This window comes from Lontra canadensis, unplaced genomic scaffold (assembly GCF_010015895.1).
Source record: "Lontra canadensis isolate GAN:19392208 unplaced genomic scaffold, GSC_riverotter_1.0 scaffold149, whole genome shotgun sequence".
Lineage (NCBI taxonomy): Eukaryota > Metazoa > Chordata > Mammalia > Carnivora > Mustelidae > Lontra > Lontra canadensis.
The window spans coordinates 2,439,606-2,466,410 of NW_022631143.1; the positions used below are offsets into that span (position 1 = coordinate 2,439,606).

The 26,805-nt window shown below is 44.8% G+C and overlaps 1 protein-coding gene across 3 annotated transcripts in view; it reads left to right on the forward strand.

The window, feature by feature from the left end:
- Positions 1 to 26,434, forward strand: part of FGF1 (fibroblast growth factor 1) — an 87,607-nt gene extending 61,173 nt beyond the window's left edge. For 2 of the 3 annotated variants that reach the window (XM_032844239.1, XM_032844238.1), the window contains exons 2-4: positions 6,124 to 6,326; positions 18,841 to 18,944; positions 23,095 to 26,434. In XM_032844239.1, the coding sequence (XP_032700130.1) occupies positions 6,158 to 6,326; positions 18,841 to 18,944; positions 23,095 to 23,289 (468 nt within the window). In that variant the 5' untranslated portion in view covers positions 6,124 to 6,157 and the 3' untranslated portion in view covers positions 23,290 to 26,434. The remainder of the gene's footprint in view (positions 1 to 6,123; positions 6,327 to 18,840; positions 18,945 to 23,094) is intronic. The other variant, XM_032844240.1, reaches the window with a different exon arrangement.
- Positions 26,435 to 26,805: the final 371 nt, after the last annotated feature.

The window sequence follows — 26,805 nt, forward strand, 5'->3', positions numbered from 1 at the left end:
GGATGATCAGACTCCTGCCTTAGAAAGGACACTTGGAGCAGAGTTGACAGTGGGTTGGAAGGCTGCAGTGCTAGAGAAGACACCTTTGCAGCCCAGGTGAGACAAGGCGCAGCATCGGCAGGGAGGAGCCAGTGTGAGGACGGAGAAGAGAGGATGATTTTAAGAGACATTAAAAAGGTGCAGTTGAATAGGCTTTGTCACCAGTGGGATGAGTGGGAGTGATTTTTGCTCTACCCACAGAATAGAACAGAATGGATTCTTCTACTTGTGTTGACTCTTGCCTTATGACCTGGAACATGGTCAGTTTTTGCGAGTGTTCACTAATTGTTGGGTGCAGGGTTCTGTTGTTAATTCATTCAGTTAAGTTTGGTGCACTTTCGTCTACATCCTTATTACTAAGTTTTGTCTGTTTGTTTTAACATTTGTGACAGAAAGGTATTAAAGTCTCCTACTATCATGGTGGACTTGCCAAGTTCTCTTCATATTTTTCTTCAGTTTTGTTTCATATGTTTGGAGGCTAAGTCACTAAGTATACATAAGCTTAAAGTTTTTATATCTTTCTGGTGAATTATTCCACTTATTATGCAGTGATCCCTTTTATCATTCATCATTCTTTTTGCCTTAGACCTAACTTCTATGATATTAACATAACCACACGGACTTTTAACTTTTGTTATCTGTTTTTCAGCCTTTTGCTTTTAACCTTCCTGTGTCCTTAGTTTATGTTTTAAACATGTCTCTTGTAATCAGAACGTAGGTGGAATTTTTAAAAATCCAGTAGGTAATAGATTTGGCCCATTTACATTGTATTGTGGCTACAAATATACTTGGATTTATTTTTGCCACCTCATTTTGAGCACTGTTTTTGATTTTCTATTATTTTTCTGGATGCCTTTGGGTAAGTACAGTTTTATTTTTTTCACCTCATTTCCCTTATCCCTACTAGTTGCTGGTTGGAATCACTGCATTCGGTTTCATTTCTTTAAGCAGTTGCTCTTAACATTTAATAGGAATTTAATATTTGACTCAACAAAACCAAGGTTAATTAATATCTCTAACAAAGAGTTAATGCTTTTGGGTGATGCCATTGATAGAGACTTAGAGCCTATTTGGAACCAAAGGGGAGACCTATTTTACATATCCTTGGTTGGAGGACACATGTCCAATTATCAGATTGCCAGATGCCTATACGTATGCCTTTGGTGGCATTATACACTTTGTAGAATATTCTCTTCATGGGTATTTTATATTACCTGCACAGTGACAGGGGTTAAAAACAAATACATCAGTGTTTGCCTCTCCTTGATTCTTGGAACTCTAAGTTTTTCCAGCTAGCTTAGTTACCAGGGCCAAACTGAGCACAAATGCTCTCCAAAATAGTGGATTTCATAATGTCATTTCAACAACTGTCGATAAGCCGAGAACTGAGTGTAAAATGGGGATCTGGATTCTCTCTTACATAACCATGGCTTACCTTCACCTCCTTCAACCTCTCTGCTATGCTTTTGGCTTAAATGATGGGGAAGGAATTTAGCTAATTTCTCCCAAATATGACAGGGAATGAAAAACTCTATTTGCATACCAACTGAAAAATTATTTTAAATTAAGCATTCAATGGCCATCGATTAACCTAAACCACACTGGGCTTCAACTAGTTCAAGAGAACCAGTTATTCGTATCTCCTACAGGTCAGGTCGCATTTTCATACTTTTCAAGTGCTATGTATACTGTGCCCATTAACCCTTCAGACAACTCTATGAGGTAGACAGGATGGGGATTATTAGAAGAAACATCTCAGAAGGAGTGAATGATTCGCCGAGGTTCCCAGAGTCAACCTGTGCATAGCTGGGGCCATATGGTGTTACTCATTACCCCAGATTGAAAAGTGACTGTTGTGTTGCTGGGCAGGCCCGTATATTTACCATCCTGTTCACGCGTCAGAGCTCAGGTTCTTTTTGAGTAGCTACAGATGACGAAATATGGCAGTCTTAGCACAGATATTCCAACAAGCATCACACTGCCCTCACTTTGTTGTCACTGTTAAGTCAAGAAATCTGGCTTTCCCTAAAATGTCACCAGTGCCCCAAATCTCAAAGGGCTGGACTCAGCACACAGGGATGACATAGAGTCCACGGGGCTTGATTTTTTTTCCATCCCTCCACAGATATACACAGATAAGCCCCACCCCTGACAGCCAACAAATAAAGAATAGTAACAAGAAGCAGAACTTATAAATTTCCGTTATGGTTAACGCCTGATTTCATATAGTCATGGATTAATGGATTCATTTATTAGAACAATTTGTGAAAATCCCCAAGGGCCCGTAAAGGCTATTGCTTAATGGTTTTTTATCATGTCATAGGCTTCCTTTACTCCTTTCTTTTAAGGAATCCTGAGTAGGCAAGGAACTTAGGACTAACTACTGCTTAAAATATAGGTAAATTGTAAATAAAGCCAAAAAAATAAAGGCTTTTTGTGCCTCTGGGTTTTCTTCAGCAACAAAAAAGGATTTCATTTTTTGTATGTTTCAGCTGATTCATAAATCCCACTGCCACAGTCTATCAGCTTCATGTTGACTCAAGGCTCAGTTTCAGGAGTCAACGTGTTCTCCTCAGGTTTCCAGCTAAGGATGTGAACTGCAGGGTGGTGAGAGCAATTAGAAGTCAGTATAGCCACCCCCATGACTGTCCCTCTTATTGGAGGGAGCAGGCAGAGAGCAGAGTTGTGGCTTTATAACTGCAGGGTGCACTGTGGTTGGGAGGAGAGGGATACCTGAGGACCTGCTGGCCTCTGGACAAGGTTGTTTACCTGGGAAGATCTCCATAGTGACGAAGCCCAGGCTGTCAGGCTTAGATGTACATGAGAATGTGAGCATTATGACAACCCTTGGCCAGAGATGGAGCCTCCAACCTCGGGAGCCTTCTGGTCTTTCTGGTCCCCATTCATACCAAGGGGATAGAAGCAAGAAGGCAAATGGATAGAGCCAAATCCATACCAGCACTTAGAAAACAACTCAATGGAGACTCCCCACCAATGCTAGATCTAGAAGGGAACCATCCTTGATACCCACACAGTCAGGGCACACAGGGACCTCCACTTGAGGAAACCCAGGGACAATGAGAAACAAAATCCTGTCCACCAAAGACCGGCAATACGAATAGCTATTCGTACAGTTAAATGGCAACCACCAGTATATAATTATTGTCTCCTGTACCAAATTAAGTATACAACTTAGCAAGTGCTTGGGAGGGAAAAAAAATACTTATTATCTCTTGGCTATACTTTAAGGCACCGGGATCTGATCACTGTTGCATGTTAATGGAGAGGTGATGGGTAAAGATGTCCAAGTTTGGAAGAACTAAACTGCTTTATATCAGAAGGGGATCCAGAAGCAAGGGGAGTGAGGAAGTGGAATGAGAGAGAAATTGAGAGGTTGAGTGAAAAAGGGCTGAGCAGACAGAAAAAGAAACCATGAGAGGGAGAGGTGGGCCCATAGATGTAGAGGCTTTTGGATAAATGAGAAGGTTTGGAAGAGAGAGTGTGAATTTGGGAAGGAAACACAATATGCCCCACAAGGTAAAGTCTGCAGATATATAAAGAACATCTTCGATCTGGTACTATATTATCTGAAAAGAGCTAGACAGAGTTTGACCATATGTGAAGGGGATATTTGGGATGGCTTGACTTTAAATACAGTTTATGAAGCATATGCAGAATTCCCTTTCGAGGCTGTTAGAGGAACTACAAAGCACGGCTGAACCCGGGATCCATGACTGGCCCCTGTGACTGGAGACTAAAAGACATGGATCACAGACATTAAAATGCCTGGAGCAAAAGAAACAAGAGAGGTTTCCAGCACGAACCCTAATTTCAAAGTCACCAGAAAAATTACTCAAATTTGTTGCCTTGACTTGTGATGGAATTGCTTTCCATGTGAGCAGTTCTGTGAGGCCGCCCTGGGAATGGATGGACGGATGGAAGGAAGGAAGGAAGCAAAGATGGAAGGATGGATGTACAGAAGGATGGATGAGTGGAAGGATGGATGGATGGATGGATGGAAGGACAGATGGAAGGAAGGAAAGATGGATAGATGGATGGAAGGATGGATGGACGAATGGAAGGATGCATGGATGGATGGTTGGATAGATAGATGGGCAGGTGGATGGATGGATGGATGGATGGATGGAAGGAAGGATGGATGGATGGGTGGATAGATGGATGGAAGGAAGGATGCATGGAAGGATGGGTGGATGGAAGGATGGATGCATGGGTGGATGGAAGGATGGATGGATGGATGGATAGAGGGATGGATGGATGCATGGAAGGATAGATGGATGCATGGATGGATGGATGGAAGAATGGATGGATAGATGGGTGGGTAGAAGGATGGATGGACGGAAGGAAGGATGGATGGATGGATGGATGGGTGGATGGATGGATGGAAGGAAGGATGCATGGAAGGATGGGTTGATGGATGGATGGAAGGATGGATGCATGGAAGGATGGATGGATGGTTAGTAATGCAGGGCATGCAGGAGACTGGCAGGCTCCCTAATGCCTGGTGTTGTCGGGTCTCCAGGGAATGATGATATGCCTGGAATCTCGCTTCAAGGTTGACATGGGGACAAAAGTTGGTGAAAGCCAACATCTGGGTCACAAATTAATAACTTAATGCATAACAAGCTCATGGGAGTAGATGTCTGTGCCACACAAGACGTAAAAATCCCACTTCCAGCAATGATACAGTATCAGTGAAGTCCCTTCACCTTTTCCTGGTGTTAAGGGCAAGTGATGGTTTTGTTTCAACACACTCCTTTTGAGGCTCGGCACCGCCACCTAGAAGGTATTGATCTTAGAGAGGCCATCGAACATCTGAAAGCTTCAGCATCATTTTAGAAAAAATGGGGATGATATGAGTGTCTGTCTTAAAAAGTATTAAGGAATGTCACGCAAGCTAACTTGCTTACGTGAATGGAGGAGGCGTGAATGATGATGGTCATGATTATTACAAGGCCCCCGGATAATCACTTTGCACAACCACCACCTGCTCACTCTTGTTAGGAAGCTCCCGAAGTCATCTTCCAGCTCTTCGCCTCTTCCCTGAGTAGCCCTGTGGTGGCCAACGCGTTGTTCTCCTAAATGGTGGGGCAAGAAGAGGTTTTAAAATTCTAATGTTCGTTACTTTTGCTTCTTAAAACTTAGCTTTGTGGCACTGATAACGTCTTTACACTGATGGTATAAATCTCGACAGAGTGGGTGTCTACACTATGAGAGGATTATACTGTGTAATATGGCGGTTTCCTCATCAGAATAAGTAGGTCTCATTTGAAAATAACGAGGAGGAAGATAGCCTTTGTACAAGGGACAGACCTGCCTTCTCTGTGTGATATTAGGAGGTAAGGAAAGCTGGGGAAGGATAACTGGCAGACCCTTCATCATGATCTGTCTCATCAGGTTTCCTTTGGTGTGGCATCTGCCCTTTAGAACCCCCACGGAACACCCACCATAGGCTTGTTCCCCGTTCTGGTGCTGTTCCCACCAGCAAACCCTTTATGCATGAACCCTTCACTGTCCCTATCATGGGTGGTCTGCAAGGCCTCCATCCCTTTTTCTACGGGTCCCCAACAGTCAGACTGTCAGAGCTGTCTGTGTCCACGGGGCTGGCAGTCCCCAGCCAAAACAGTGGGAGGATGGACAGCAAAACCTCAGTGCCGGCCTCTCGGCTTTTGTGGGTTTCAGCCAGGGCCCAGGTGTTATTTTAGTGCCACTCCAGTGTTTAATTTGAGGATATGTGTGGATCAGAAGGAGGGACCAAAACATTATTTTTTTTTTCCCCCTTGGCCAAGTGATTAAATTTGAAATTCTAAAAAATGCACAGCCTGGTCCAAAGCTGTGTCCAATTGAGAAGTAAGAAATGTCCTGAAAATCCCTCCCAGGCCAAAGACCTTTCTTCCTTCACTGCTGCCCACCACACAGGCCCGTCTCCAGTGGCCATCACCTGGGCTGTCTGTGGCTACTGACCAACCGGGAGCCCCGTGCCTTGAGGCTCTCCTTCCCTGCTGGAAAGGGTACGCGGCCCCTTCACCGGAAGGACATTCTACAGGGTTGTCTGATTTCTTACAGCCTTGAAAGCACCATAACGAGCAGCTGCTGAGCCATGGCTGAAGGGGAAATCACAACCTTCACCGCCCTAATGGAGAAGTTTAATCTGCCTGCGGGGAATTACAAGAAGCCCAAACTCCTCTACTGTAGCAACGGGGGCCACTTCCTGAGGATCCTTCCAGATGGCACAGTGGACGGCACAAGGGACAGGAGCGACCTGCACAGTAAGCACCCATCTCTCTTGCAGCCTCCTGCCTTCCTGGTGTCTTTCTCAGTCAAGGAGGCGAGTGGGGAGGCTGTCTACATATGGGTACCCTTTCTCTGCCTGACACACTCAGAAGCTTGTGTCCAGGGTCTAGGTGTAGGAAATAACACATGTGAGAGCTCCAGCCTAACTAAAGGGGTCCTATACCAAGTTTTAAAAGGGCTCTCTGTTGTCCTAACGCAACTGCTTTGAGAGCAGATATGGCTTCCACTGTTCAACTGCTGTGGGTTTCTGACACTAGTGAAGAAAAGCCTGGCTCCCAAGGCTGGTGAGGGCCCTGCCTGTTCTCTGACAGGACGAGCCACATGGGGCAGAGGAGCAGTGAACCCTTCATAAAGACCTGGGCTCAGTTTCATGGTCACGGACTCTCCAGCTTATGCTCCCACCCGGCCTGATCTGTGAAATCCTAGTTCATAATCATAGTCTTACACATCATAAATTATGCAGCGCTCACTCTACGTATCATGCAGATGGGGCTGTGGTAACTGGGAGGGGTAAAGTCATTCTCCAGACCCTATAGAAACTGGAGAGCGGGAGCAGTGGGAGCCAAAGGCTCTCTCTTTCAGGCTCTCCTGCCAGCTTAGTCCTCAGATGGTGTTGATAAATTGAGGTATGACTTGAGGGAAAAGAATCTCCGTGACTCTCTAAGAATAAAAACCTCTTCCTTCTGCTTTAGTACTTCTCACGGTGGTGTGTCTGTTTGACATTAGGTGTCTGGGCCCTTTTGGGTTGTTATCAGGGAGTCCCTGAGCACCACTGAGGCATTAGCTGTTGTGGAGAAGCCAAAAGTCCTAAGTTCCTGCTTAGAGAGTCAGTGATCTGATGGGTGAAGCACACTGCGAATCAAGAAAAGAAAAGTGTAGAGGAAACCAAGAGATGCACAGTAACAGCAGAGGTGGAAAGTGAGGTTCTACAGAACAGGCTGTAAAATGGAATGCAAAATACTGACCTTGATGTGATTTACCAAATAGTATTAATTAGTCATGTAATATGCACCAAGATTGCAGGCTGTAAGCAGAAATGACCACCTCAGTGGTGCTCACTCTACTCTTAAATGCAAAGGTCCTGGGGTCGGAAGCTGCCATCTATGAAGCAGAAGGCAGTCTCTTCCTTTCCACTCACGAGGCAGACCCTTGAGATAAAGAGCAGGAAGGCTGGTGTTGGGCCTTCTAGCTGCAGGGTCTGATTTTTGGGGGGGGTTGTTTTGATAGCTTGTCTTCAAGTGGGCCTAGTGAACGCCTTGTATTTGATGAAAACTAGGTACCAGAGTGAGGCAAAAAGGACTCTGTTTAGTACATTAAACATATACATGTATATAAGTAACATCTACTGTGAACAAATGGACTTAGATTGTAGTCCACTGTGTGAGGCAAGCTACACAATTTGTGTGATCTACCCCATATAACACAAGGGAAAGAAGCTTTGATTCCTCCAGGATTTTAAATGTTTCTGATAAATCTTACCCATCTTCAGAACCAATGGGAATGCTCTCTGGTGCTCAGAATCCCTGGGGAAAGACAAGCATGATACTGTGTTCCTCAGGGTTAGGCTGGCTTTTCTGGGACATCTTGAATTCTGGGAAATGAGACACTATAGTTAGGACTTCCAAGTACTGGAATTTCTATACAAATGTCATTTGATTTCATTGTTGTCACTCCATCATTAATACTACTGACTGCATTCCGGGTATATAACATTCGGACAACTTCTGAAAGTGCTGTGGATCCAGCCGCCTGACCTAAGACATCAGGAACCCCTGGAATGCAGCACAACAAAGCTGTAGGAGTGGGTGTGAGGAGGTCTACATCCCAGTAATGCTGGAACAACTGTTTGCCAAGTGAACCTGGGCTATAATTACGTAATCTTTCTGGCCTCACTTTCCTCACTTGTAAGATAAGAATAAAACGACTTGCCTCGCTGGTTTCTCAGGAGGATTAAATGAGATGATCGAGTTAAAGTCTCCGGCACAGTGCCTGACTCAGGGGAACAGCTCAGTACAATATTGCTGTCATCATCATCATCACCTCAAAGCTTCCAACTATTCAACTCAGCATGTGGAAATACAGTATAATATTTGAGGACCTTCCCTTCATCTTTTCTGTAATATTATCTCCCAGGAAGGTCAAGAGTCTAGATTGATGTTTTGATTCAGGGCCCCTCTGGCAACATTCAGAGTTGTGTTCGCCTATTTATTTACTCGAGAACTAAGAGCAAGGGCCAAGGGGGACAGAAATCAGAGTTAAGTGGGGTGAGTGAGCAGAAATCTATCTCTGTACTTATCAGTGCCAAGAGGACAGGAAAATGCAGATACTCGCCCCAGACTCAAGGGGCCCTAGATTTGGAGTCAGAAAGCTTGAGTTCATATTCTTGCACTGTCCCTTTCTAACTGGGACAGCACTGAACAATGACCATTTTCCCCATTTTGCATAAAATGCTCTGCAAAATAAACGTTAAGTTCCCCCGCCCAAAGACCCTTCCAATCACCCCTCCTGTCTAGAAATGTAGATGTCTCCAGTGTTCCCAGCTGTCTAACCTTGGGAATAATATTGAGACTCAGCTTCCTCACCTTGGGGAATGGGAACAATGACACTGCTCTGTGTGTCTGAAAAGGCGGAAAAGTCTTAAACGATCCGGCAGGCAACAGTACTCTCTACACGCTGAGTGTACTTCTGTCGCCCTCTACTGTCCAGTGGTGGTACTGTCACACACCCTCTTCATTTCACAGATTATTTTGAATCCGAATCAATCTGGACAGGGCAGGGTCAGAGAGAGTAAATGACCTTGGTTTACTGATTAGCATGGTCCGGCAAGGGGATGGTTTCTATTCCTAGATCATTAGTTTGAGCATGACTAGAGATTGTGGTCACAGGCACAGAGCCGTACTCTAAGACTTCCGTCAGGAAGAATATATATAAAACCCAATCAAATATTGAAATAAATCTACATAAATCATACCAAGTAGAACTGCATGTCTTCCAGCTCTACAAAGCAAAAAATAACTCTTCTCATGGCTTCTCTTTGTCTGCAACCAGCAGATCTGCCCTGGGCAAAACTGGAGTGTTTTCAAAACTTATCTTCTTCCTACTTCCAGGAGAGTCAGTTTCCAAGTACCTAACACAAGGCCTCTCTTGGAGTAGTATAAACCTATGACAGGTGTTTGTGCACTGGCCACTGTAATGTAGGCCTGAGTAAAACGTTCCCAAAGCTCCTCAAATCACGGCTGTAGGCAATGATCCATACAGGCTTTGAAGATGTGTTACAACGCCATTCTAGGAAAGCCAGGCAACATCAGAGTCAAGAGCTGCAGACCACGAGACAAGGCAATGGATGTTAAGTTGCAAGAAGATTCATGGGGACCCCTATGGCTTTACTTTGGGACATGGGCAGATGGTGGCCTCACCTTGAGAGGGAGGATCCTGGAAGAGGAACAGGCCCAGGGAAAGATGACCAGTTCCATTTCAGACATAGAACATTTGAGGAGTGCCTCTTGTGCCATGCATATTTCCCTGTAGTTATACTCACACTCACTTGTGTGAGTATTTAATGCTTTTTGCCCCCACTAGGCTCCCTGAGGATGGGGACTTTGTCTGTTAGAGCTCAACAATCCAATTCTGTGTCTAGTCCATTGACTGGCACTTGGCATAGTACCCAATAAACATGAATTTGATGAGTAAATGAATTGTATTGGTGGCAGATAAATTCAAGTTCAACAACAGAATCAGTAAATACCTATTGAGCACCTGATAAATGCCAGGTATTGTGTTAGAGTCCTGCATTTCCACTTAACCATAATCTCACAAAGTTATGAATAATCATCACTCTGCAGACACTGAGCTAATAGGGCCTGTGATCACTCAGTAAGTGGGAAAGTTGAAAGGGGTCCATAGCTGCTGCTTCTAAGGAAGCTTCCTCTTCTAAGACTCTTTTCATATACCACTACCACCCCTGACATCAATAAGATGATGGTGGTCTCCCCCCAAGAACTGATTAAATAAACATACTGGAGGGGCGCCTGGGTGGTGGAGTCAGTTAAGCGTCTGACTCTTTGTTTCAATTCAGACTCCTGGTTTCAGCTCAGGTCGTGATCTCAGGGTTGTGAGATCGAGCCCCATGTCAGGCTCCACACTCAGCACGGGGTCTGCTTGAGATTCTCTCTCCCTTCTCCTCTGCCCCTGCCACTTGTGCTCTCTCTCTCTCTCTCTCTCTCTCTCGATCTCTAAAATAAATAAATAAATCTTAAAAAAAGAAAGAAAGAAAGAAAGTACTGGATTCACACAGCCTGTCATGCGGATCAGAGAGGTGTAGGTGCAGCTCCCTGTTCATTAGTTCCTTGTCCCCCTGGGGAAGTGACTTCCCCACAGGCCTCTGTTTCTTCATTTTAAAAACAGTTCCCATGTCACAGTCAAGGAGGAACCTTAAAAGCGTCATATAGCAGGTGCTCAAAAAATGTTATTCACCATCATCATCCCTTCTAGGCTAACTTAACCTTCTTCCTTGTAACCATCTGATCTCTGTAGGCTGTTAAGTTAAATGAATGTTAGCCTTGCTCATGGAACTTAGTCTTACTCTTCAATTCGGTGTCGCCAGGACCATCTAGGTTTGGAGCTCTCATGGCCTGGAATGTAGGAAAAATGGGCCCAGGCCCAGCAAGCCCTGTCCTGTCTAACTTCTCTGGCAGAGAGAGCAAACTGTTGTGGGCAGAGCAAGAAGGGGCTCCATGTTCGATTCTGCCCTTCCTGCTGCACCTTCCTCTCGGGCCAAAGGGGACATGATTTGTTTCTCAATGGGATGAACACGTGAATGGTAACTGGAGAACAAGTTTGCGAGCATCCCAGATCTGCAGCCTCTGCTGTGACCCACACCCCCTTGCTTTCCCAAGCACACAAGAGGCTGTGTGGGGAGCAGGATTACTGGCACTGCTCACCGCACAAATGGAAAGTTTCCTGAGCGAAGTGTGTGCCAATCAAATATTTATAAATCAAACCACATCCTAAAGGCACTAAGGGAGTTCACTGGTCAGAGAAATGGTACTTTGCAGTCCTTTATAAAGGGCAGACTCCTCTTAAGTAAAATCCCTCCCACCTCCTTGTTTTGGGGCCGTGCAGTCTGCAGTTTGTCTGCTATGACTTGGCACCTCGTGGTAAGGACACTTGGCTTCCCACCGGCTTGTGCTGCAAGTCAAGACAGCTTTTCAGATCACCAGGGTGGGCACAACTGGGCCCTGTTGGCAGAAGCCAGTGAGCAGGGCCAGTCTTCAGGCAGAAATGCTCCCCCACCCCCTGCGGGCTGTTCCCACCTTGGTGAGATAGGATGCCAGAGGCCCTGCCCTTCATCCCACTCACCCCTTATCTGTTATGCAAAACAATCTCTAGAAAGACTTTTTTTTTTTTTTAATATCACATAGTCCGTGGACTATATCGAAATTTTCCAGGGATCTTTTTTTCAGACCCTAAAGCAGAAGCAGACACCTTTACACATTCTAAGAAGAGTCTTTTTCATACATATATGTATTCCAAACCACTGGAATTTTCTTTCCACAAATTCACTTTTTTTTTTTTTTTTTAAACTTCTCCATCTTCCTCTAATGTTTTACGGAGCTCGGCTTGTGGCTACACTTTAATTATAAATGCCACTGACATAAAACAACCTCACCGAGTTCTGAATGAGGCTGACCTCACTTTGAGTAAACATGGCAAAGGACGGGAAGTCTCCGACCCAGAATAAACTAGGCACGTAATCTCTTTTGGCCTCTCTTTGGAGAGCAGAGGTGGAAAGTAGGCTTAAAGGCCACGGGCATGCTACCAGAGCAGAACCTCCCTCTGCACTCATTTGTGCCCTGAACGCACCAGCTGATATCTTATCTTTAAAAACTTCTAGGGGCAGAAGAGGAAGACGTGAGGATGGCTTGGGGTGCGGAACCATGTGCAGGGCCCCAAAGCTCACTTTGTCTTGGCAGCTACAGGCTCTTGGCACCTTTTTCTTCTTTCTATCCTTGGAAATAAGAATCATGTATCTTCCTGTGAATAAAAGTACTGCTAAGAGCTAATGGAAGGCACCGTGGAGAAGAGAACACCAGAGATACAGGCAGAGCTCTAGCAGAAAAACAGGTTAGACTGCCTAGTTTGGGGCTGGCATGTCCACCCAAAAGCTCCGGGTTCACCTTTATGTACACTCCTTCAAGCAAAAAGCCCTGTGAAGGGATTCAAAGTGTAAGCAGGGGGCAGGGAGGAGCACGATTCACAAAGGTGGAGATTACCTTGATCTTTAGTTTTGATAAAGAACACATTCCTAGACCAGCACAACCTTCTGTGCTTCCCAGTTTCTACTGGGCACATGATGGTCACAAATCCACCAAGCAAACATAGCCTGTGTATAAAAAATGTTATACTGCTTTGTAAATTTGAATTTCTCTAGGAAACTGATGTCTAGCTGGAGTACCTTTAAAAAATTTGCTGGTGAGAGGCAGAGAAGAGGCCCGGCTGGGGGCAGAGAAGGCAGGAGTCCCAGGCAGGGGCAAAGCTGGGCAAACTGGGGAACCACAACAAAGAAATAAAAAATAAATAAGTAAAATAAAGCGACAAATTAAAAAAAAAAAGTTGTTTAATTAAAAAATGCTTCCATTTCTCCTGATAAATCGAAAGTGGACCAATAAGTACTCTATGGACTAATTGACTTGTCTCATTTTTGAAAAAGTACTTGCCTTTTCATCCTGGGAATGGGTTAGAGCCAAGGACCCTCCTATCCCAGACAGGAAGTCCTAAATTCCTGCTCAGGATAAAGAAAAGCTGCTTCTTCCTGTTCGTGCAGGTGTTGGTTAACCTGGTGGAAGGTGATAGAAAAGGAAACTGAGCAGAGGACGGGGGAGCCCTAGTGCCCCCTCATCCCTGTCCTGCTTCATTAACTTTCCTGGCTCCATCACCCCCTAAGACTCACCTTCATGGACACCTGTGCTTGGGTCTGCAAGTGGCCTGGGTCAAGCCCCAGTGGTCAAGAGCAAGCAACAGGAGCCTTGGCCAGCTCTGAGTGTTTGCGCATTGACTAAGAGCTGAGCTTTATACAACCACGATGTCCCCGAAAAGGAGAAGTCCACGGTCACCAGAAGCCCCACCACCCAGACCAAACCAGGGTCACCCGATGGCTGGGTCTGCCTCAGAACTGTGTCTTTAACAAAATGAAGAGCTAGGATAAAAGAGAGGTTCCTCCCACTGCCCTCTGCAGACTCAGCCCTTCTCCTCATCCTTCCCAGGGCAGCAACTGGTAGGAATTTGTTCTGAATCTAAGGCACATTTTCTCATTTTACTTCCTATATATTCATGAGCTATGCACACTGTTTTGTGTTTTATAAAGGATTTCATCAAGGATTTACTATATTCTTTTGCAATTTGCTTTTTTCACTCTGCATTATTTTCTGCTTTTCTTTGAAAGATTATATATATATATATATTCTACCTAATACATATGTGTATGTATCATAATACTATTTAATACATATGAGAGAGAGAGTTTCTGCTGTGGGTGTTGCACTTGTGTTTCCTTCTAGCTGAAAAATGAGCGGGATTTCTCAAGTGGGCATATTTACCATCACAGGTCTGAGCCCCCTCGGCTCCCAGCGTGGGGTCCCTGTGTGGCCCGGGGCGCGGTTCTCAGCACGCCAGGGATGGATGGCCAGGGAATGTGTGTGGACTGAGCAGCTTCCAAACCCTGGTGCTGTTGTGAGAGGGAGGAGCTGGTGCTGGGCCAGGCTGTGTGGTCTCCCCTCCCCTTTCGGAGCCCCCTTTCTCACACGCACTCCTTCCCGCTCCTCCTGGGCAACAGCTGCCAGAGCTGGAGGTTGAGAAGAGTGGATGAAGTCACTGGAGGGAGCCGGACACCTCATCGGTTCCACGAGCAGCCTCGGCTGGGTGTTACTCCTTCCTGCCAGGCCCGCTCGCAAAGGATATATGTTTAGGAAACTTAGCCAGAAAGAAATCCAGTGAAAATGAGCTATGAAACTTGGACATCCTGGAGAAATAATATTTACAGAGGAAACTCTTGAGACGAACTCTCACCAGTGCAACAAGCCTGGCGTTGGGGCTCATGGCCGAGGACCGAGTCCTGTGCCAAGCAGCTCTGGCTCATGGTTACCTTCGTGTGGCCATCATGGGAGTCCACAGACAACGAAGTTGACTCTACCTGCCCCCCACCCCAGAAAGACGAACGGAGACTAAGGAAGGCAGAGAACAGAAATGAGCTAGGAAATGAAAATCTTTTTAAAAACACTCCTTGCTGATAATGATGTGTCAGTGTAGGTCCATCACTTGTAACAAATGGACCACTGTGATGGGGACACACATCACACGTGTGACAGCAGGGGACACAGGGGAAATCACTGCCTTCCCTTCATTTTTTCTGTGAACCTAAAACTGCTTGGAAATATAAAGTTTATTTTTTTTTTAAATCTTCCTTGATTACAAAAAAGGACCTGTCCTTTGGGATTTCTGTAGCACCTATAATGTGTTTGAATAAATATCTATATAATGTGTGGGCAGGTGGAAAAAGTCCCAGCAGCTAACCAGGAGCTGCAAGTGGGATACTGGATGACCATTTGCCATCTTGTACATCTTCTCTGACCTTGAACACAAGAGGGTGCAAGAAAAGAGAATTTGGCTGGATTTGGAGTCATCTTTCCCATCACTGGAGCCAAGGTGTGGTCTTAAAGAGAAGAAAACACAGGATACTTGCAATACTCAGAGCTGGGCCCTGGTCACAACATTAAATGTTGGGTAAAACATGTCATCAGCGAGCTTCAGTCTTCTCACCTATAGGACAAAGTCACTGCCACCTTCCTCCAGACAACGCTGGGAAAAGCAATGGAGTCACCGTAGCTCGGGGGAAATGACAGTGATGGTCCTGGGCCCTCTCTATGCATTACATCACTGAATCCTCAAAACAATTCCATGAAGCAGGTGCTATCATCATGCATAAGGCAACAAGAACTAAATAACTTGCCCAGTGATCACACAGCTAATACACAGCCAAGCCAGAATTTGAATTCGTGTGGTTTGATTCTGGAACCCATACTCTAATTTTATACTGTTTATACCAGAACAGAAACTAGCACGACGCCTGGCACGCTTAGGTGATCCCACACAGTCAGTCCCTTCCCTCGGTCTCTCTTAAGCATCAAGATTATGCCGAGAAAATGGCAGAGAAATATATGTAAAACTTCTCTGAAGACCATAAGAGCCAATGAAAGCACAAAGCGCTAAAAAACCCCAATTTTATCAACGTATTATTCATATACCATAGAATTAACCCACTTATGGTGTACAACTTGATGGGTTTTTTACATATATATATTCATAGACTTGTGACTATCTCCACAGTCAATTTTAGAACATTTTCATCCCCTCCAAAAGAAATCCTGGATCTCTCAACTGGAATTTCCCCTTTGCTCTCCCCACCTTCCTCCTCAGCCCTGGCTACCACTCATCTATGTCCCATCTCTATGCGTCCATCGACTCTGGACATTTCACTTAAATAAAACCATACAATATATGGTCCTTTGGGACCGGCTTTTGCACTGAGCATGTTTTCAAGGCTCATCTACACTGTAGCATGTAATAGTGCTCTGTTCATTTTTAGGGCCGAACAATATTCTGTTGCATGCAGCATTGCTGTGAAAGGTATTTACTGCTTCATAGACTCTTAGAGTTGGGGAAAACTTTAGAGGCTAGACACAAAGGCTTGCCCTCTTACTGATAAAGAGACTGTGGCCTCTAGGTTAAGGAGCCTCGCCAAGGTCACCCAGCAGGCTGGTGGGAGAGCCTGGAATGCTCAGCTCGGTCCCTCTTACTTCATTCCACAAAGCATCACTGGAGACACAATTCAAAGTGCACAGTTTACTGATGATGGACAGCAGGTTCATCTCTGCAAATATTGGCCTAACATTGTCCATTAGACAAATCTATCTTGGCTGAGCCAGTGGGCAAGGCCCAGCGTGAGGGGCTTCAGACCTACGGACAATCAGATAGAGAAGATCCCTGCTCTTTCCCCAGGTACACATTCTCCTGGGGAGGCAGAAACAAAGGAGCAAATGCCTAAATGACAAAAATAGGTGTTTGCCACATAAAGTGCCACAGAGGAAACAAAAGGCTGAGAAAGAGGACGATGGGGGAACTCAGGTGGCACTGGCAGGGACAAGGCTGTGTATAGACAGTTGTGGGGGCCTTGGTGGGAAAGGCCTCCCTGAGGAGGGGGCGTTTAGGCTGGGGCCCGGGGCGGGGAGAAGAACCAACCGTGTCAACATCAGGGGGAAGAAGGTGCCAGACAAAGCGTGGGCAGGAATCCTGAGGTGGGAGAGAGTCTGACGTGTCGGGGGAGTTAAATGGGTGGGGCGGGCTGAGTGAGGGAGCAAGTGGTGTGGTGTGAGGCTAGAGGGGAGGCCCAGATCATGATGGAGGCCTTCTGGCCCGTTCTCTCATGACTACCCTCTTGGACTAACCCAAGTCAGGAGGACCCGTGGGAAAGGAGATCAGTGGCTTCCAGTTTCCTTCCTGTGAATTAGATAAACTGCACTGACCACAGGAAGCTAGAGGAGACCCGAGTCTCTGTAGCAAACACATCCAAGGACAAGAGAACCGCATCTTCAGTAAGGGTGAGTAACTATGTATCACTTTTGGGATGAATCAGAAGATAAGGAAAACAGAAGGAAATGGGAAAATACAAACATATTAATAAGGAAGTGGTTAAATGATTATGGTACAGCCACGTAGTAGAACACGGAGCAGCTGGCTGATAGAACTAGGTTAACTCTTTCAGTGCTTAACTGGCAAGATCTCTAGTTGGTTGTTAAGCAAACAAACAAAACAACAAGGTACACAGTTGTGTGTGTATCATACCACTGGTGTTAAAAAATAAAAAAAGCAGGAAGGATAACATGTATTTCCCAGATGTGCATAAAAGCTCTCTAGAAGGGTACACATAAAATAGATCTAGGAGGGGTTTACTCATTTATCTCTGCCTCTCCCCAGCACCAGAGAATGTGTTCTGGGAGGAAGGACAAGTGTCTCATCTGTCCTGTTTATCACTGTATCCCCAACAGTTGCACCTGGGAGGCTGGGGGACAGAGACAACAGAAGGAACACTCTGTCTCCTCTTACACGGTTTCCAAGTTCGAAACAGGTGAATGTATTTCCTATTCAAAGAAATTAACTAAAGCAGGAAAACAAGGAAAAGCAATGAGGGGTCTCCAGCTGCCAACCAGAGCCCCATGTTCCTTCTAGCCCACCCTGCCCCCCAGCCTCTGACTAAGCCGACCCTTAGGGAGGCCAGCTTGTCCTCCCGGAGAACGGGGTGCTCACTGGTCCTCAGCTAGATTTTTTACCCCTAGTCATCACGATGGTTGTGACAGTCTAGTCACCAAAGACATCATCTAGAGAGCCCAGAATTAATTTTGCTTCTTAAATGTGAGCCATCAAAGGATCTTCCCCCTCGAGAGCCACTAGGAGAGAATGAACAAATGAAGAATTATTGAATGGCTGCTATACTCCAGATAGTGGTCCAGCAGTGGGCAAGGCTCCTTAGGGTATTAACCAGTGTAAATGGGGAGTCTAACTCAGAGGAACTCAGGTCCTTGGCCTTGGCTCATAGTTTCCCAATAATTCCTTGTTGTGGGGGCCGCCCTGAGCATTGCAGAACATGTCACAGCATCCCTGGCCTCGATGTACCATTTGCACTGTAGCCAACACAGCCCAAAATGTCCCCAGACATGGTCAGATGTCACCTGGCGAACATCACCCCAGGACGAGAACCACCATTCCCATCCCTGAATTTCCAGACATCCACTTTGTCTTCCCGATGAGAAGTCAGGGTTCCCATCAGCCTCTGTCCCAGCTGGGCTGCCACAGAGGCTGGCCATTGACTGAACTTCACAGTGGGAGTATTCCCTGAGTTTCAGATGCACTAACCGGTCCGACTTCCTGGGACCTCTCTGTCTGGGAAAAAAACGCTATGGGATTTTTAAAAATAACAATCTGTCCACAAGAAGCTCCCACGCCGAACAGGTTGGGGCCCTAAAAAGCCCTCCCAAAGCAGGTTGCTAATTAAAGTGGAACACAGTCAGGCTGGCCAGCTGCCCACTCTGCAGCACCCAGGGAAGTGAATGTCGCTTCCTCCCATGGTGATTCCCCACCAGGAGGGGATAGAGACAGAGGAAGAGCATGAGGGGTCATTCTGTAACCAACAGGGGGATGGCAGGCACGCCCATCATCATCTCTCCTTCTCTCAAGAACATCATTCCCAAAGGGCAGCTTTCTTTGGAGGGCAAAGAAAAAGGAACTGTATTTCTATGTTTTGATTACTGTGAGGCTCATCCTTGAGGGCACTGAGAAATGAATGAGCAAAATTTTCCATGGCTAACTGTCCTGGCCGCCAGGCCCTATCGGCAAAGGTTTAGTGTTTATTTACTTTTGCTTGTGTTATTTTTGTTTCAGTTCAGCTGCAGCTCCGTGCGGAAAGCGTGGGGGAGGTGTACATAAAGAGTACCGAGACTGGCCAGTACTTGGCCATGGACACCGATGGGCTTTTGTACGGCTCAGTAAGTATGAGGCTGACATGCTTCCGGACACGGCCAAGGTTTGAGGTTTCCAGAAATCGTGTTACGTTGAGTGATGCAAACTAGAAAGCAACAATTAGTCTCTGCTTGTTGTTTTTTCCAGCAGGATTCCCACCCTCTACCCTGCCTTATTTTAGGCGCAGGCATGAAAGAGTTTCTTGTGGTGCTCTCTCAAAATACTCAAACATACTATCGCCTGGACACAGAGGAGACATTGATTGAAATTTCAGTAACTCCTCAGTCAGTCATTTCAGAATACCTATTCCCACTGCATTCATTCATTCCCACAATGTTTCTGGAGCAACACCATAGGCTGTGTGTTCTCTACGCTTCTCACAAAAACTGTAGAGACTCCAGCGTGCGACTCGTCATCCAACAAATATTTAGCAAGTGGCTCCCATGTCTAAGGCCTGAAGGGATGTGATGATGAATGGGCCACATGTCCTTGAGAAGCACGGCCTCAGAGTTTATTCAGGAGCTAAAAATCCTCCACATCTTCTGCTCCGACCCTCTCCTTGGTAATGCTTTACACGGGTTTGACTCAGTATATACATCGGTCTTAGGGAGAAAAGAAAAGAAACAGTGTAATTTTGCCCCTGTTGGTATCTCTGGTAGAAGATTTAAATGGAAAGAGAACTAAAGCCAGTGGGCCCAAGGTTTGAAATTATTTCCACATTTCAATGATCCTTTCTCTATATCTTAACAATTGATCATTGAGGCTTGGCCAAACCCCTTTCTTCCCTTTTATGAAGAAGATGTCTACAAAAAGGCAGCTAGTAGGGGGTTTTGGTCTGAACCTCTCTTTAACTTACATCAAACTGCCAAGGGGCAGTGGGCACAGAAGACTGCCTCTTGAAGCTGTAACTTCAGGCAGGGTTCGGAATGTGAACACAGTTTGGTTTCTCATGCCGCCTGCTAGGGGTCAGGAGACAACACTGTCAGAGCAATGAGCAGCCTCCTGTAGGCTGTTCACTGAAATACGGATCAAATGGGGTCATTTTAAAGGGTTTGGAGCTAGGCAGTAGCTGTTACATAGAAAGCAGATTTTTTTTTTTAGGTGGTTTTTCTTCTTGGTGATAAAATCAATCAACTGATCAATCACTGAATCTCAGACTCAAAACTGAAAATTTTCTGCAACTTTGGCAAGTTACTTGCCTCCTCTGAGCCTTGTCTAAAATGAGGCTAGTAATGGGTGGTGACTGTCACATAGAGGCGTTAAGAGGGGTCCGAGAGATAGTGCACAGAACCCACCCACCAATGTTGCCGACACGTGTGAGGTGCCCCATCAGTGAGAGCTAGAAGACGAATAATAAGTTTATAAATCCCTTATCCTCATTATTTTCCAGTTTATACTTATAGTTTATGGCTTTTCCTCTTTTAAATCAGTTTTGTCATTTAATATAACCATCTTTTACTTGTATAAAAATACTGAGGGAGAATCCCCAAATCCAATTTCCTCTAGGTTCCCACCATAGTCCTGGCCATCCCCATGCTTCACGTGAAATATTCAGAGGGTAATCTTAATATATTATATCTGATAATTTATATATTTCTCCACCAATAATGATAAGTTCTAAAATATCTCCGAGCTCTGCCTCACATGTCTAACCAGTTTTAGGTGTTAATCCACCCTGGTACAAATTTTTATGCCTGGGGAAAGGACATGTTATTTTAGAAAATAAGTTGAAAGACTATATATCAAAATATTAATATAGTTATCTCTAGGGGTGATAACCATCCAATGTTATAATATGTGAGCCTGTCTTATCCAGATTTTCTACAGTAGGCCTATGTCACCCATATAGTAGGGAAAAAAGAGAGCTAAATATTAAAAAATCATCTTAAAAATAGTTATGAATCAACTGTTAATCTCCAGGCCCTTGGCATCGCACCAAATGCATAACAACTACTGACAAATCCTGGTGGAGGGACAGACGAAGTTCCCTGATGCAGCCTGCTGACTCAGCCTGTGACTCAGCCGCTCTGTGTGTGTCAACTGCTCTAGTGTAACACAGACGTCAGGTGAGGGACGTGGCTGTCCTCAGCTTCGTCACAGAACACAGGCCTGACGCCCACTGAGGGGTGTCATGGGGGACCCTCCCTACACGGGAGTGAGCAACCCACGCAGGTCCATCACTGCCCACCCCCTTCCACACCCGGCAATATGCATCAAACACTAATGTCTGGATAAATTCCTGCAGAGATAGCAAGAGTCACCCAATCAGATATTACCCTTATCTCCCATCTTGTTCTGAAAGGATCCAAAGTGTCTCACCCAGATGTTACTCCACTAGACTACAAATGAATAAGGAGCAGGAGACTTCCTATTCCAGAGTTCCTTACAAACCAAAGGGAACTTTATGGACTGCTTTCCACACTCTCAAGAAGCAAATGAAAGTCACCACCTAGCTGGAGAGCACCTATCCTTCACAAGACTCTGCGTCAGCTGGGTAGATGCAAGGCTGACAAGTTTCCACCTCTTCCTTCAGTGACGCTTACAGCTACATACACGAACATGCCCATGAATAAAGAATGATGAACAACAAGACTGGAAACCACCAGGAAGGGCATCACCCACCACTGTGAGTGAAGAGATAATACTAAGATCACGTGACTAGGAACTGGCACAAAGTTGATATACAGCCTAAGTATTTTATCTTCAAGTATAACAAATGTATTAGAAAATCCTGATGAAATAGGAAGCCAAATACCTGGGGTCCTTCTTACCACATTCTAGCAGATGAATTCCAAGTAAAACAGTAATTGTTGGTAGCTATTTTTCAAGTAACTGGACTATTTAATGTGTCCTAGTGATCTTTCCATATTAATAAATTGGCAACTGCACTGGATTCCACTGCATGGGTGCGCCCCTAGCCACTTCACCAATCACCTTTCCATAAAGATGTAGGTTGCTTCGAGTGTGTTCCCATTATACCCGGTACTGCAAAGACCATCCTTGAAAATAACGTTTTATACTTGCTCGACTATCTCCTAGGGCTCAATTCCTACAAATGAAATTGCTGGGTCAAAGGTAAAACATATTGCCAAACTACCCTGAGAAAATTGTCACCAATTTATCTCACCAACAGTGCACAGAAGTGCCTATGTCCTATGCTTTCACAATACCAAGCATTGCATTTTTTTTTGTTCTTTGCAGATATTATAGCCAACCTGTTATATTGTTTTTAATTTGCATTTTCTTGTGAGATTGAATGTTTTCATAGGTTTCTTTCCCACTTCTTTTTAAAAGCAGGGATAGCATGCCATTTTGCTAACATCATCAGTCTCTATCCATATGGCCTTATCTATGTCCCTCTGTGTGTACATACGTAAAGATATGTGAAAGTATGTTCCATCAACTGTTAGCAGTCCTTATACCTGGGTGGGTGGCTTTGGGGTGTTGTTGTTTTATTTTAAATTTTTCCTTCCTTTTTAAAGTAAAGTTGTGATTTTTAAAAGTACAATTCTTTAAAAAAAAAAAAGGACAATTCTTTGTATGAGTAGATATTTTTTATACATAGGAAAAAATAAAGCTATGTTCAGTTTTTAAAACCTTTAAGTTACAGAATAATGTTTTATGCTTAAGACACATTTTGTGCAAGTATTTATATCCCAAACAATGTTAACATAAAAATCCTGATACTGTTAGTGAAACTTGCCAGGATATAAAATAATATTAGTAGGTTGTCATTTATTTTTCAAGTCCAAACTTAAAAATCCCCACCACATCACAGTTTGGTTTAACCAATTTTGGCCATTTTTCAGGGTCATGTCTATGTGCCAGCCTTTAGAGACGAAAGGCTCAGCCCTGCTTTTGATGTGCTATGGCTGATCATTCGGGACCTCCCCAGCAGGGAACTCCAGGGTCCTGAGGACAGCAGAAGGAAGGGGAACTTGCAAAAACAGTAAATGAAGTTGAAGGCTCACTAGGTGCTGGGTTCTGTTCTAAGTCATTACCATTACCACTTCCCTCAGAAACAGGTCCCATTATAATCTCGCTTTTCCTGAGAAAGAAACCAAAGCACAAAGATACTCCGTAGACTGGCCCCAGGTCACAGTGGCTAGCAGACAGAGAAACCACACCGAAAACCAGTCACTAATAATTCTCCTCTCTCCCGTCTTATCTTTTTAGCAGACACCAAATGAGGAATGTCTGTTCCTGGAAAGGCTGGAAGAAAACCATTACAACACCTATACATCCAAGAAGCACGCCGAAAAGAATTGGTTTGTAGGTCTCAAGAAGAATGGAAGCTGCAAACGCGGTCCTCGGACTCACTATGGCCAGAAAGCAATTCTGTTTCTCCCCCTGCCAGTCTCCTCTGATTAAAGAAATCTCTTCTGGGTGCCGACCACTCCAGAGGAGGCTGAGGGGATCCTCACCCAACTGACCCCAGATTGCTCCCTTGACCATGGCTGCATTAACCCCTGGCCCACAGAGCCTGACTCTGTAAGCAATGCGCTTCTAAATGCCCCATTCACTTTTTTTGCAGAGCCTCTTAGCCCAGCACAGTTTGGAGCAGAGGGAACAAATTGCTTCTAGGGGCCAACTGGCTGGTCAGTCTGGGTGTGTGGATGTCCAGTTGCCTCCGGGCACCTGCTATAGGCTGAGCCTCTCAAAGCAAAGGTGTGGCCAAATGAAGTGTGTTCAGGGGCCTGCCATGTGGGTCATTAGTAACTGCATACAATTCCCTCTACTGAGTAAACTCTGTTGGTGATTCCCCCAAACATCTCGCATGATGCCCTTTCGTCCTTTCAGTTCCCCACATATATTAACAGAGAAGTTTATGACTAGGTTAGGGGAAGGCAGTGTTCCATGAGTGGAAACTGGGACAAAGAAATCAACCCCCCGCCCCAAAGAGAAGGGACTAAAATGGCAAATGGAGATTGGGTTCTGGTGGACAGCTTAGGAGGATGGGCTCTCAATGCAGAATTAACAAAGAATGGGAGGCTTAGTCGCAAGAAAGCAGAATGCATCCATAGCTTTGGAAGTCCTTACGATGCCTTGACTTTCCCAAGATTATTTGGGAGCAGGAAGCCCCAGGATGATGTCAGATGGGCAGCATAAGAAGTGGGCTCTTGATAAAAGCAAAAACATCCAATGTTGGTAAATTCATTTGGGTCTGGAGTGTGGGAGTGCTGAGAAAGAAAGGAAATGTGGGCTGAGGGGATGCTTTCCTAGAAAGAGGTAGATTCCAGAAGTGAGGAGGAAAGAGAGACGGACACCATGACTTGTGCCCAGTCCCCAGAGAACAGAGGAACTGGGGTCCCAGGCAAGACTTAAAAATCACAAGCAGACTGAGATCGAGTGTAGATTCTGGGGCAGTGGGTCTGGGGTGCAGTCTGTATTTCTAACATGCCCTGGGGGCTGCAGGGGCTGCTGCCCTCTCCCCCACCCCCACTTTATGTAGCAAAGTGCTGAAGCAAAGGAACGTGGCTCAAGCCCCCTGACCCTCTCTTGCCTCCCCCTTAGAAACATACACACCCCGAGACTTCCTGAGCGTTTAGGCAGCGTCAGCAGCAGTGACGCTGATGTGACGGATCATGGATTTAAGGCGCTTTGGCCCAGTGGCTATAAAATACCCATTTAGAAGAGATCCAAAAGCATACTTCAAAAATGTTAAACCCTCACCAACAGCTTTTCTCAAGAGACCATTTGTGTTACGATTACTTGTATAAATATGCTTCCTGCTTAAGGTAAACTTGACCCAAGTGGCTAGCAAATTAGAAACACCATTCATCTCTGACATATGATACTGTTGCCATGTAAAGGCCCTTAATAAGCCATTTACATTTACTGTGAGATTGTATGTTTTAGTCACATTTAAAAATATAGAGCTCAAAAGGCAGTTAACTGATTGGCATTCAGCCACTGAGAATAAAATAATAGGCTATGATGTATAAGTTCTTCAATTATCTACTACTTATACTATATTTACCTATAAAAAGAGATTGTACTTCATTTTCTATTGTGCTATTACCAATTTTCCTTTGAAAGTGGGGACTCTGAAGCAAAGATATAACTGTGGATAAAAACTGTTGAGAATATTAGCTCATGGTGTAAGAAATTGACATGACTAATGGAAAAATAATTCTTTACTAACTGAATTGTCATGTTTATGATGGGGGGAAGACAATTTGTTAAAGTTCAAAGCAACAGTGCAACTGAGGAACTGAACTAAGTTCACACTATGGTTCATAATATCATTCTGCATTCAGAACTTTTTGTTTTTGTAACTTGGATAAGACAATTCTATGTTATTTTAGTAAATCCTTACGGGCAAGATGGGGATCGTGCAGTGTGGTTTAACATCTCCTTACTCTGAAGATCTGGCAGAAAAGGGTACCGAGAGAGGAAATCTAAGATATTTATAATGGTCCATAATTTTTAGTGTATGAATCAAATTCAAATATAACACTGGCCAAGAAAAATTAAATGTTGCTAACAGATGAGACAGAGGTCAGTGGTTTCAGAGATCCAAAGCAGTTAGAAGAAACACTACGGTGGCCTCCACAACCTCCGCCCAGTCATTATTCATGCATTCATTCAGTGAATATGTATTTTGTGCCTACTCTGTGCCAGGCACTGTCCTGGGTACCGGGGCCCCTGGAAACCTTGTCTGTCTGGTTCACTGCTGTACTCTTTCCCAGGGCATTATATTTATGATGAAAGACGCTGTGGATTCATTTACTTCAGTCAAGTGAAAACGCAGACTGTATAGGTTCCCGCTGAACAAACAGCAAGTCCTAGAAACCCAGGTTCTGGAAGAATTTGCAACACCCAGTGTAAGATAAATCCCTATCAAGGTGTCAGAGGACATGGTGAGGTAAACCTACTATTTTCAACCGTAGAACCATGTCGGCTTCAGGGGCACTGCTTTCAAATTGGGAAAAGAGCCTGTCAGGTCTTGTTGGGGCGGCGGGGTGGTTGTCAGATGCCCCGCCACAAGGAACAGGCTCTAGTTCCTTAAACATGGATGGAGCATTGCTGTTGTGCTCTCTCTCTTCCTTGAGAAAGTCACGTAGCCATCTGCTTGTCACATGCCTCTCGTTTGGATTCATTCTCAGGCCAACTGTTAAGAATTGCCTGATATTCTGTATGACGCCTCAGGAGCATTTATGCTTTTGATTGTTCCCAACATGGAGGTGGTTAGTGATCTGTTTCCTTGTGAGGGATGATAATTAGAGCCTCCTCCAGCCAACAGTGTGGAATTATCAAAAACTGACTAGAACATCAAGTGGTCCTAAAGATCAAGGTCCTTGCTTTGTGTCAGAAGTGACAGAGCCCGACTCCTCAGCCTTGGGGAACGTACTGCCTAAACCAACCAAGACCATGGGCTACAAAGCAGACCTCTGATGAAGAAGACGTCTATCATTTTACATCACTGTTGCTCTTTTTTTGGCACCTTACAGGTATTAATAAATGTTCCACTAAAAGGTGATAATGTCTCTCTGAGTTTTAAAACAACACAGTCTCATCTTCCTGTGGAAGGTCTCCCCCATCTTTCCCCTGCGCACCTGACAGGTGAGGCTCCTGTGTTTTCTAGACACACCTTGTCACCAGAGGATACCGTAAAAGCTGACAGGAAAGCTAAGGTAGAAACCTTTTTCATTTTGTTTGGAAACCTAAGGCAATATTAGTGTTCTTCTAGGGATCCATCAGGGAAGTACGTTCAAGGGATTTGCCCCCTGAATAGCCAAGTATCATAACTAAATCAACTGATATTTTTTCTTCATAGTAAAAATTATGAAAATTTATGCTACTATCATACAGTTGACCAGCTTGTGCTGAGGCAAACATTCTATGACCCCCCCACAAAAAAAATTTAAGGACTTACAACTTGTA